Raw genomic sequence first — 12,887 nt, 5'->3', positions numbered from 1 at the left:
CCATCACTTCAACGGGCAGAGAATTCCAGAGATTCACCACCCTTTGAGTGAAGAAGTTCCTCCTCAACTCTGTTCTAAACCGCCCTCCCCCCCTTTATCTTGAGGCTGTGCCCTCTAGTCCTACTGTCCTTTCTGAGCGGGAAGAGCCTCTCCACCTCTATCCTATCCATCCCATTCAACATCTTATACGTCTCAATGAGATCTCCCCTCATTCTTCTAAACTCTAATGAGTACAAGCCTAGTTTATTCAGCCTCTCCTCATTAGTTCAACCCCCTCAACTCCAGAATCAGCCTAGTGAATCTCCTCTGCACTCCCTCCAAGGCCAAAATATCCTTGCGTAAGTGCGGCGACCAAAACTGCACACAGTACTCCAGCTGCGGCCTCACCAGTGCCCTATACAGCTGCAGCAAGACCTCCCTACTTTTATATTCAATCCCCCTCGCTATGAAGGCCAGCATCCCATTTGCCTTCCTGACCACCTGTTGCACCTGCAGGCTGGGTTTTTGCGACTCATGCACAAGGACCCCGAGGTCCCTCTGCACCGTCGCATGCTGCAGTTTTTCACCACGTAAGTTCTCCACGTAAGACCTCAAGTTCATAATCTGCTTCTTCACTTCTCATGCAGCATCATTTTCCAATAGAAAATCAGAAACATAATACAGGGTGACATTTTACCTGGAAAATAATGATGAGACCACCAGCGCTTACCTGATTTGTGCAAATTCCTGGTGACCGCATGTGTACTTAAGTATAAAAATCCAGAAGTTGCAAGTACTACATGGTGCTAGAAATGTCGGTCATTGGGGTTAATTGCTACACTTGTGAGATGTGGGAGATCTGTGATGCTTCCAGCATCTCAGAGATTACATCTGCAGGAAGTGCACCCATTTGCAGCTCCTTACAGACTGCTTGGATAGGTTGAAGCAGCTGTTGGATGCCCGTAGGATGGCGGAAAGCATCATAGACAGGAGCTTTAGAGATGTGGTCACAGCCAAAGTGCAGGCAGATGGATGGCTGACTGCGAGAAGGAGCAGGCAGTCAGTGCAGGAATCCTCTGTGATTGTCCCACTCTCTAACAAGTATACAGTTTTGGACAGCGATGGCCTATCAGGGGATAACACCAGCAGCAGCCAGAGCTGTGGCACAGTGGCCGGCTCTGTTGTTAAGCAGGGAGGCACAAAGAGCACTAGAGCAATAGTAATGGGGGACTGTATAATTAAGGGTGCAGATAGGTGCGTCTGTGGACGTGAAAGAGACTCCAGGATGGTATGTTGCCTCCCTGACACTAGGGCCCAGGATGTCTCTGGATGGGCAGAAAGCATTCTGAAGGGAGAAGATGAACAGCAAGTGGTTGTGGTTCTAATGACATAGGTAGGAAGAATGATGAGGTCTTGTAGGAGCAGTTTGGGGAGTTAGATAGAAACTTGAAAAGCAGGACCTCTGGGGTTGTAATCTCAGGATTACTCCCTGTGCCACTTGCCGGTGAGGCTAGAAATAGGAAGATAGTACAGTTTAACACGTGGCTAAACAGGGAGGTTTTGATTATCTAGACCATTGGGATCTCTTCCAAGCCTGCAGTGACCATTCTGCCTGACTTAACTAAAATCTCTTACCCTTCTGTGGGCCATATCCCTCCAATCCAGTGGAAGTAGATATGATAGTAACTTTTAAGGGGCATCTTGACAAATACATGAATAAGATGGGAATGGAGGGATATAGTCCACAGAAAGGTAGGAGATTTTAGTTAAGTCGGGCAGAATGGTCAGTGCAGGCTTGGAAGGCTAAAGACCCTGTTCCTCTGCTGTAATTTTCTTTGTTCTACTTCTTTGAAAGTTGCACAAGAACACTGGGGGCGATCCTCCCATCCAGTGCAACAGGCCGGGACACATCAGTATAGGCCGCTCTGCGGGCTTCCTGCTGGGCACTCGGGCCTTGTACATTTTCCAGCCAAAGATTTCCAGTGTCATATGCTCTGTGCCAGAAATTGACTTGGAGCTGAATACAGTATGGAAATTTTCATTTCCATGTGATTAGCAGGCCTGGGAGTGATTCACTCCAGCGGGATTTTCAACTGCTCCCCATTAATGGGGAACAGGCAGCTGACCCCACTGGAGGGAACAGAGGCCATTGAGACCCCTTCAGGAGGTTTGGGGTAATGGGGGATGCCCCTTAGGCAGTGCCAGCCTGGCAACTTGGCACTGTCCAAGGAACAAACTGGCACTGCCCACCTGGCATTGGGCAGTGCCAAGAGTGAGGAACTAGAGGAGTGGGCAGTGGGGCCTATTGGGGGGAGGGCGATCAGTGAGGGTGGGGGGTCCTGCTGCCACTCTGCATTTGAGATTGCTGGCAGAGGGAGGGAGGATGGAGCTCAGGTGAGATTTAGAAATTTTGGCTAGCAGTTATCAAAAACACTCCATCAACCCGACTTACAAACCTTGGGTGGGTGTGAGAAGGAGGGGGTGGGTGGGGCAGGGGACGCTGGGGGGCTGCTGACTGCCGGTGGAGGAATATCGGGAGATCGAGTTTGGCTGAGTGGGGGGACATAGTGACTGGCCCAGGGAAGTCTCGGAGGCCTGAGATGGGGGGGGGGGGGGGGGGGGGTGGAGGGTTTGGCATGGGTAGCATTGGGTGGTTGCTGGGCTTGCCAGTGATTGGACTGGTCAGTGATTGGGAGGCCAGTAATGTAGGGCCACTGCACATGTGCCAATCTCGCCGCTGACGGATTGGTGCATGAACGTTGGCCTGCTCAGTGCTATGCTGCCGGCCTCTTGGTCAGGAATGGGCCACACCCCCTGATATTCAGAGGGAATCCTGCTTGGACTCCTATGTGATACAGAGTGTCGGATATTCATTTTGAAAATCACGCAAATTGGGGGATTTAGGATTTTTTGGAAGAATCCCGGCCAATATCTCAGTCTAGCGTCCAATTCGGTTGCATTCGACAGTGAAAATTTCCTCTGCTGACATTGTTGATATGGAATAAAATTGCTGTATAGCATTCCTGCCTAAAATCATGGAATAAGTCTTAAACTGCCAGACCACCTTTCCAACACTGAATATTAACTTTTTCCAAGTTCAGAATCTCATCCCTCTGTCCTTAAATTAAATTGGGGATTTAAAAAATGCGTTGAAAAAAAAGTCAGCCTCTTTTAGTTTGTTCTTATTCAATCTTCCCTCAACTTTTGGCTTTCTGTAGCTGATTTGACATTCAATTTCTACTTGAATTTAAGTTCCCTGGTTCAGCTTTAATCGTGTTTTGCAATTTGATGTTTAAAGGAGATACACAGTTACATGCTGTGTGTTCACATAGGCCCCCGATGCCCAGTATAGGGTGTCATGACATTTGAATGTTCTGCTCCCAGTAACTTGCACTGACAAACCTACAGGAACTCTGGGTGCAAGTGCAGGTTGAAGGAATGGCTGTTGTTCATTCGCTGCAGAGATTCCCTCAGTTACTTCTTGATTCTGCATTGTTGAGAAGCCACAAAGGCTAATATTGGACCCTGCTGTTAGCTGTGGAATCTGCTGTCCATTTTGGAGAAGCTTTGCAAGGCCTTCATGTAAATTTGTTATTCTGCAAATACCCTTCCATTCACATTGGCAGCCTGATATCATTCTTCAAATGCTGTAGAGCCAAGAGTTGTCATTTACTTGGCCTCCACTTGGGAATACTCTTCACTTTCACTTCTTTCTTTGGTTTCCTTTTTAACGTCAAGTTTCCCACACCACATGAAAACTATCCATATCCCTCCAAATGATAATTCAGAGTGATGATGAATGGTAAGAGGGGTGAATTTCAGCTATTTGTCCATTCCATTAAAGACTTTGGTGTTGACTCATTGTCTCCTTCTGCTGATTCAACCCTGTTTCAAAATCTCTTGGAGAGAAAAACAATTTCATGCTAGCTGATGTTTCCTTTCCCTTGTAATGGATGAAAATGTTCAATTAATTTGAACCCCGCTGTAGCCCAGTATGCACAAGATCCTCTTCTGTTTTTCCTGCTGGTATTATTTTGCCTTCTGGTTGTGAAAGAATGATTTTCAACGGGTTTAAATAGTTAAATTTATAGACAGTGCAAATATGAACTAGTCTTCCCAAGACATGATCCGGTACTGACCACAATGTGTAGGAATAGGTCCTTGTTCTATCTGGTTTTAGTTTTCCAAGCTGAAATGACTATAGATAACTACAAATGGCCCCTGTCTCAGGATTATTGAGGAGATAAAAATCAGTTCCCATTCCCACTTTTGATCATTATTCAGTGATCGCTTTAAAGCATAAGCCAAGGTTTAATGATAATATTCATTGCAACTTTGACATTCATATGATTCTGCAGTTGCTGATATTCATTCAGTAGGTTCATTGGTAATGAAAGATTAAGCAATATGACAAGGATTGACATTGATGCAAACATTCTCTAGCTCAAGCCATTAGGAGAGATGCATTTGATATGTTGATAACCGAAATTTATTTTACGAAGTCTGTCTTTACAGTGAGCTCATGCTAAGCTTTATATGTCTCTAGTCATGCATGTTGTGTGTACAAATCATTTTTCTGTTAATCATTTTTATTCCCTACTTAAGTTTTTAATATATTAAAATTACTGTTTTTTTCTGTTACCTTTTGTTTTTATTTCTTGTTAATATTGTTTTATTTGTTCCAGTTGTTCTTCCCAATGACACAGAGTCACCTGGCAGTGACATTGATTTGTCCGCTGGTGAGTTCTATTAAATATTGAGTGAGGCCGCTTGAACACTATTTCTAATAACTGCATACTAACAGCTGCTTATACTTCCAGCTTTGTACACTATGCATTAAATGTTATGACTATATCCGTCACTGAGAATTCAGAACTCACCATCAGGAATAATGTCATCCATCTGGCTTTGAAACTTTGATTTAAGCTAGATTTAACACAAAGTCAGGCATACTCAAAATATAGATGCAGTACAAGTAATGCCTGTTGAATTAAAAATCTGGAAAATAGACAATGATGGTGCCATTCCAGGGTGTTTTTTACCACCACTGTTCTACTTTCTGTGCATCCCCAATTTATTGTCCCACTTTATAATAATTTTCTTTCATGGTTATGGATGGTCCTCTTTTTCATTCTTGCCTTATTGACATTATCAGTGTATTGAGAAAGCGTACCAACTAGGTTTTGGTAACAGAGTAGCTCTTTAATGCAGCACAGTAACTCCTTCTGTATCACATTGGACCAAGAACATTGAATGTCAGCAACGTTCACAAGGCAATGCTAAATATTCCATGAATGTGCCTCTCCGATTCCCGTGTTCTCCATCATTTAGTCGCCAATATAAATAGTAGTTTCAAAGTACCTCATCTTATTCTGAGAAAGTAATAAAATTGCAAATGGCAAGTAGGTTTTCATAAGCTTTTTGAACAAAAATTACAAAGATACCTGCAATCTATTTGGTGTCTTTGTTCAGCTGCTAGTCCAAAGTAATCTGGGATAATTTCCATTGTATAATGTATTGCCAATATTCATCATTTGATGTATAATTGTAATACTTGAGAATTTAATTAAGAATAGTAATAATTGAGAATGACCAGAATAATAATTTTTTTGTCTAACCACTCTTATCACTTGGCTGATTTAAGCAAGTATATTAACAACATTTATTGTCATTGGTGATAGGATGTTCTCTCCCAATAACATGCACCATTTTTGTATTGCCACTAAGTTTGGTTGTTTTTGTGCGTGAAATATCTTACAAAAATATTTAACTTTAGGCTGCTAACAAGTAAAGCTCTTAACTGTTAAAAAACCAAAAATAGAATGTTATCTTAAATATTCAACACAAATACCATCTGTGCGTCTCTGCTATCCATGTTGAAAGTTATACATCTCATTTCTAGAATTTAACATCTTTTTGCAGGAGATAACACATTTTGTGTTTAAGATTCTGCATAGCCTAGGGAATGCTTTAAACAGAATTAGAATAATTACAATCCCTGAGTATGCATATAAGATATTTTCGTATGAGCATGTATAGCCTTTGGCTCAGAAACCATGCTTGCATTTGCCAGGGTCTTACACAAGGAACAGTAGAGGGGAGAAACGAATTACATTCTTACATTTTTTTAATTTGTTCATCCAGTAACTAGCATGTTTCTTGTGTTGATCTGAATATTTTTTATAGAACATGAGTTTTTGTCCAGGTTTAAGGACATTAGGATTGATTTTACAGCCCGCTGCCAACATATTTGAAGGTGGCGGGCAGTGGGGAGGTTTGCAAAATTAAACAGGTAGTCTGTCCACCATCATTCTGTCTCCCATAAGAACATAAGAAATAGGAGCAGGAGTAGGCCATCTAGCCCCTCGAGCCTGCCCCGCCATTCAATAAGATCATGGCTGATCTGTCGTAGCTCAGTTCTACACTCCCGCCCTCTCCCCATAACCCTTAATCCCCTTGCCTATCAAAAACCTATCAACCCGCGTCTTAAAAATATTGAGCGAGGCAGCCTCCACCACTTCAACGGGCAGAGAATTCCAGAGATTCACCACCCTTTGAGTGATCTTCTAAACTCTAACGAGTGCAAGCCTAGTTTATTCAGCCTCTCCTCATAGTTCAACCCCCTCAACTCCGGAATCAGCTTAGTAAACCTCCTCTGCACTCCCTCCAAGGCCAAAATATCCCTGCGTAAGTGCGGCGACCAAAACTGCACACAGTACTCCAGCTGCGGTCTCACCAATGCCCTATACAGCCGCAGCAAGACCTCCCTACTTTTATATTCAATCCCCCTCACTATGAAGGCCAGCATCCCATTCGCCTTCCTGACCACCTGCAGGCTGGGTTTTTGCGACTCATGCACAAGGACCCCGAGGTCCCTCTGCACCATCGCATGCTGCAGTTTTTCGCCACGTAAGTAATAGTCCTTCCTACCATTATTCCTACCAAAGTGGACCACCTCACATTTGCCAACATAAAATTCCATTTGCCATTTCCTGGCACATTCGCCCAGCCTATCTAGATCCTTCTGCAGACTCTCCACACCCTCCGCGCAATTTGCCGCTCCACCAATCTTGGTGTCATCAGCAAATTTGGACACCATACACTCGGTTCCCTCCTCCAGATCATCTATATAAATGGTAAATAGCTGAGGCCCCAGCACCGACCCCTGGGGCACTCCACTAGTCACCAACTGCCAATCCGAATAGCACCCGTTGACCCCCACTCTCTGCCTCCTATTTGACAGCTAATCCTCTATCCACGCTAACACCCTACCCCCAACTCCATGCCCCCTGACCTTCTGTAATAACCTCTTGTGAGGCATCTTGTCAAACGCCTTCTGAAAATCAAGAAACCATGTTACTATAGGCCAGGAAAATGTCAGGCAGCCTGCCTGCCCTTGGGCCTATTAAAATCCTTAAGTGGTAAATGAATGGCCACTTAAGGGCATTGTTCTAACTTCATCCTATATTACATGTTGCAGGGGAAGGCAGAGGCAAGGGAGGCAGCCTGGTAGCTTTCACTCAATAGGCTGCTGTCAGGCAGAAAGGTTGGGTCCCTAAGAGCCAGCCACCCACTCTCTCCCCTCCCTAGCCACCTGGTTGCCGGGCAGGTCTGTTTCAAAATCCCTGGGCTTGCTGGTGCTGCCTCTTTAGGGTCTGCCTGTAATCCCAGCAGTGGCCACTACTTTATTCATGGTGCTGCTAGAATGGGACTGGATGAAGGCTGAGGTTCCAATTTAAATCTTGCAGCAGGCCACCTGGGTTTCAGGGAGGTGCGCTGCTGACGAATGTTACAGTCAGGGAGGCAAAAGACTAAGTTGCTCTGTGAAATCCAGCCCATTGTGTAATTTTGTGTAATGTTGCAATTTGTTTTGATGTCGACGCATTGACTGAAAAAGAAACATCTGTTCACCAAATTCACTATCTCTGTGGTAGTTTTAATAACACAATGGTATTTCTGTTTTTTTTAATGCATTATTCTGAACTTTCAGAAATGATCTTGTAACAGGTAAAACATTTTTAAATTAGCATAGTCTTGCAGCTATTCAGTTAAGCAATCATGCCAACATGCATGCAGGCATAATGATGTTCAGCACATCTGCTGTTCACATTCACCATCTCTCTAAATAACAGCTTCCAAAATATTCAAAAGCAAAGTCAATTTACAGGAATACTCTAGCTTCCAGTAAATTGATGTTCTGCTTAATGATTGTCTGGTACAAAAATTAGGAACAACACAAATACTTTATTTTTAAAAGCCATTCCACAATGCAGCTAAATATTGTTGTGCAGTGCCAGATTATTGTGTCATTGTGAAACACTGTCTTAGAATGTGAAATATTAGTGGTGAAGTACTACTGACTCAATATTTTGTTTGCCCTTGTGAACTATTTGCATTCTCAACAGTGTACAATAAAGTTAATTTTTTTAGCTGTTGTTTTTATCTATTTTAATCAAACGTTCATTATAACATGAGTAAAAAAAAATCTAAAGAACCACAGGCAATTCTCCCTCAAAAATGTTAGATTTGGTAAAAACGGGAGTAAATCCTGCTGGTCTTTTCAGTGTGGTTTTCAAAATGAATCTCCCACACACTACTAGCATGAATTTCACAAACAAAATCAGTGGGCAAAGCCTATTTCCGCTGGAGAGGCCAGCAGCATACCACTGAGCGGGCCACTGAGATCAGCGCATGCACAGTGGTCCCACACTGCCAGCCTCCGATCGCTGGCCAGCCCCACAACCCCACAATGTTGCCTCTCTGACCTGCACCCCCCCCACCCCAGGTGGCCCAATAGCTAGACCCCTAAACATATCTGGGCCAGACTTGACACCCCTCTCCCCCACCCTCAGCCCATCTTGATTCTTCCCCAACGCCCTGCACGGCAGTCCTGATCCCCCAAGCCCGCTAATCAGATGTAAACTACATTGAAATGAACATTTAAATAATTTCAGCAGCTCCACACAGATATTAAAGCAGAGCAGCAGGCTGGGAGAATCACCACTCCCATCTTTGTTATTGCTGAAAAGAGAGACATGTCACTGACATTTTTCATCTTGCATTCATCAGGACAAATGCAAGAATACTAAATTTCAAATGATTATAACAATTTATATGATAGGAGAAAAGGATGATGATTGGCTAGTCAATACTAATTGACTAAGGTGTTGCCATGGAGTAGTCAATGATGAACTACAGCCTTCTCAAGATCCCCACTAATTTAAAAAAAATGCAAAGCTTGAACAATATTCCCTTTGTTTTCAGAAAACGGGTCCCTGATAATGAATGTCTACTGCTTCCACAAGTGTACATGAGCCACATTATAAACTTGACTGATTATCTTGCATTTTTTGACTCTGAAAGTTACTAGATTTATTGAAATTCCTTTGAACAAAATACTTGACTCACAGAAGAGCAAGGACATTGTTGGCAGTGACTGTGAAGTCATCATGGCTAATTTTTTAATGTCTGGCTCCTTCCGTTGCTGGAGCTGAAGGTATTGGTAACACCTCCCAGTTTGCCATCCACTGTTGTTCAGGGAAGTTTACTGAGGCTGTTTAGTAATTGAGAGCTTGATGCAGATCAAGTGAATGGCTTCATTTAGATTGCAGGCTTTGCCTCGACGGAGGGTGTGCACATATTTGTTTGCGCAGGCAGTGTGACAACTCTGCACAACACAAGAACCGAAAAGGATTGGACACTCTCAACATCCAGGTTGTGTATTTCCCAAAGCATTGGTGGCATGTAAAAGGGATAATTAGACATGGGAATACCATTATCTTTGGTTCAACACTAGCTTAGCAATGGGCACCTCAGTAGTGAGTAGTACTGAGTAATCTTAGAGATTCAGACCAACAGAGCTGTATCTATCCCACTCTGATTAGCTCCAGCTGCTTCCAGTTGTGGAGTGCCTCATCCTGCAAGAAGAGGGAAGTGAGAGTTGGGTAATTTCTTTGGGTAATGTAACTGTCCAAGTTGAAAATAATTGTGCAAGCTGTCACTTATGCATGTGTGAGACACAGTGGGTGTGATTTTACCCCAAAAATCTATGTGCCAATGGGTGAGAAAATGGAAGATTTTCCTGTCCATGTTTTGGGCGTACTTAGTGGGACGAATTTGTGGTACTTTGTGCATCACGGCGTGCCATGTTGGTAAGGTCGAGGAGGAGGCCTTATCCCATCCGCAAGGCTGGAATTAGTGTGCTGAGTGGGCCACTGCGCCTAGGTCGATCTATCAGTGGGGAAATAGGTGTGTGCGCAGGCCCCCCATGGACGGCCTCCTAATCACCAGCCTCCACGATCACCTGCCTCTTGATTGCATCCCTGCCAACTCCCCCATCACCCTAACCTCATTCCATGGCCAGCTCTGATTCCCCTCCCCCCATACGACCACCCCCTCCCCAACCTTCTCCCCATTGCTGATCCGATCTTCGATTGCCCTCCTCCCTTCATCTCCTATTGATCCCTAATGCAGAGTGCATAGTGCCTCCCCACCCCCTCCATATCACCATTGATTGGCCTCTCCCCCTTGGCTGCCCAGTGGGCAGTGCCAGGCTGGCACTGCCTAAGGTGCACCCCCTTACCCCCAACACCCTGAAGCAGGGGTTTCCACTGCCTCTGTCTGCGGCGGTAGGGTGACGATGCCCGATCCCCATTGATGGGGACCAGCTTTAATCCTGGCTGGTGGGAACCTCTCCTGAGGGGCTATGGGGGATCACATTAGCCCACTGCAGTTGCAGGACTATTCTCCTTTTTACCTCTCCGCCAAGATGTCCGGTGCAACATTGAAAATGTTGGAGTCTGGTCTCTGCTATGTTGTGTCCCTGGTCAGATATACTTTCTGCAATACTGCTGGCACCTGCATCAGCCACAATGCAAATGGTGCAGGTTAGCTTTAAATGGTGCTAGCCCCTGTCAATACGTCTAGCTAATAAGCAGCAGAATCAATGCTGACTGTACATGGCAACCGTTGATATAAGCAGATACAACGAGGTTACCTTCCAGCCTGAGTTGTGATCGAGAGCTGCAGGTTAGTTGTGCGTCACGTTTTATGCACATATTTTCAGGGGCTACCAAATTTACCTCCACTTAGTTAAAATAGAGACAAAGTACAATTAAAGGTTTGAAACACAAAATGGTGGAACGCAATGCTGCACCTGGTTTCAATTGACATCTCAAGGTACTTATAGGAAAAAAGGTACATTGAAAAGTGTGAGTTAGTTGGTTTGAGGTCATTCCAATGATGTTGGAATGGTTGAGACTAATAAACTTAACCGCTTTCAGAAGTGTACATAATCTTGTGAAAGATGTTAAACTGTTTCCGTTGTTATGGTAATATACCTGAATAAAATCATCATTTTCCCACTGATAGATCGACACAGGTGCAGTGGCTCACTCAGCACACTAATTCCAACTATTGTGGTAATATACCTGAATGAAATCATGATCAGTCAAATTTAGCTCATCATTTTAACATAACATCTTTGTCGTTTAAGAAGGAAATCAGGATATCATTTTTAACAAATCTAGAATTCTCAACCATAAAGGACTATGGATTGGAGCTTCAAGATTAAGATTGCTTATTTCCCTTTTAGTAAGGGATACGGAGCTAAGGCAGGTAAACAGGATTAAGGTACAGATCAGCCATAATCTGATTGAATGGCGGAACCAAGCGGCTGAGTTGCCTGCGGTGTTTCCTTCTTTCCCATCCTTTAGCTGAGATGATAATCCAAATCCGCCTGTTCCAGTAGTTTGATGGGTGTTAAAGAAACATTTGTACCATATAAATATAATCATAATTCATAAAGCTCAAAACTTGATATTTTAATATGTATTCCTATTTTTGTCCTCAGTTATATTTTCAAGATAATGGGTGTCACTTGCACAATGCATTACTCATTTGCCAAAAAGGAGATCATGTGAATGTTTTTCTTATGATTCTGATCCTGTTTTTTAAAGTTGATTTGGCAGGGTGTGCATGGCCAGCTTCGTCATTTGAAGCCTCAGCTCTGTTTTTACTTGGATATTTCTGTACGTGGTCAGGGATTCACCACAACAATAAGTCCAGGAAGATAATTTATGTCCCATTTTTTTCAGGGCACAGTGCACTTCAGAATTGTTATATACCAAAACACTGAGACCACTAAAGCTGCCTTTACTTTTTCAGTGTAAGAATGTGTTCATGCTTTAGCTAATGGTCCAACTGTGACAGAATTTATTCCTACTTGTCAGCATATATATGGAACCAGACTTTGACCTTGATTAGTGGTCCCCTGTTACTAACTGAATGTACTAACATTGACCGGAAGTCTCTGGCCAGATGTTCACACCTGGCTGCTACTGCTGGCTAGACCGGAGAATTTGGTGCTTAGCCAAACCTCTGTTTAGTGCAGCAGAATGGGAGAATCCCAGCTGTGGGTGAGGTGGGAGAATCCAGCCCATTATAATGATACTCCTTGTGTCTCACTCTGAATGCTGTGAAGCAGAGATGTTCTTCTTTTGTAAGTTTAATGTAACACTTAACCATGGGAAAAGGCATATAATACTGCAGGTTGACTTTTGCTGATATAGTATGCACCTGGTAAGTATCCCTTGTACAATAACACATACACTGTTTAATTGTAAATTCAAAGTTAGTCAAATAAAATTGTGCAGCTACTTTTGAGGGTGATATATAAAAAAAAATCTAATCCCATACAAATTTGGCAGAGAGCAAATTAATTATTAACTTAAGAGCCTCAGGTTGTATTGATTTATTTTCACATCTGTTCTTCTGAAATTCTTAGTCAAGCACTAACCAAATTAACACACATGACTTGCCACTTGCTTTGACTTTTGTTTAATTTGTTGAGCTTCTTGTCCAAGTCTTGCCTTGGCTATCAATAAAAATCAACATTTACCTATTCACCC

General features: G+C 43.3%; 1 protein-coding gene across 8 annotated transcripts in view; it reads left to right on the top strand.

Moving 5' to 3' along the window:
• chl1b (cell adhesion molecule L1-like b) overlaps positions 1-12,887 on the top strand; it is a 742,190-nt gene that overhangs the window by 376,571 nt on the left and 352,732 nt on the right. For 7 of the 8 annotated variants that reach the window (XM_080183743.1, XM_080183751.1, XM_080183766.1 and 4 more), the window contains one exon: positions 4,665-4,718. The exons of the other annotated variant lie outside the window; for it this stretch is intronic. In XM_080183743.1, the coding sequence (XP_080039869.1) occupies positions 4,665-4,718 (54 nt within the window). The remainder of the gene's footprint in view (positions 1-4,664; positions 4,719-12,887) is intronic. 8 annotated transcript variants of the gene reach the window in all.

Source organism: Carcharhinus amblyrhynchos, chromosome 3 (genome assembly GCF_965287045.1).
Source record: "Carcharhinus amblyrhynchos chromosome 3, sCarAmb.v2.hapA, whole genome shotgun sequence".
In the NCBI taxonomy this organism is placed as follows: domain Eukaryota; kingdom Metazoa; phylum Chordata; class Chondrichthyes; order Carcharhiniformes; family Carcharhinidae; genus Carcharhinus; species Carcharhinus amblyrhynchos.
The sequence above is the reverse complement of the archived record's forward strand: the minus strand, read 5'-3'. Positions and strand labels throughout refer to the sequence as shown.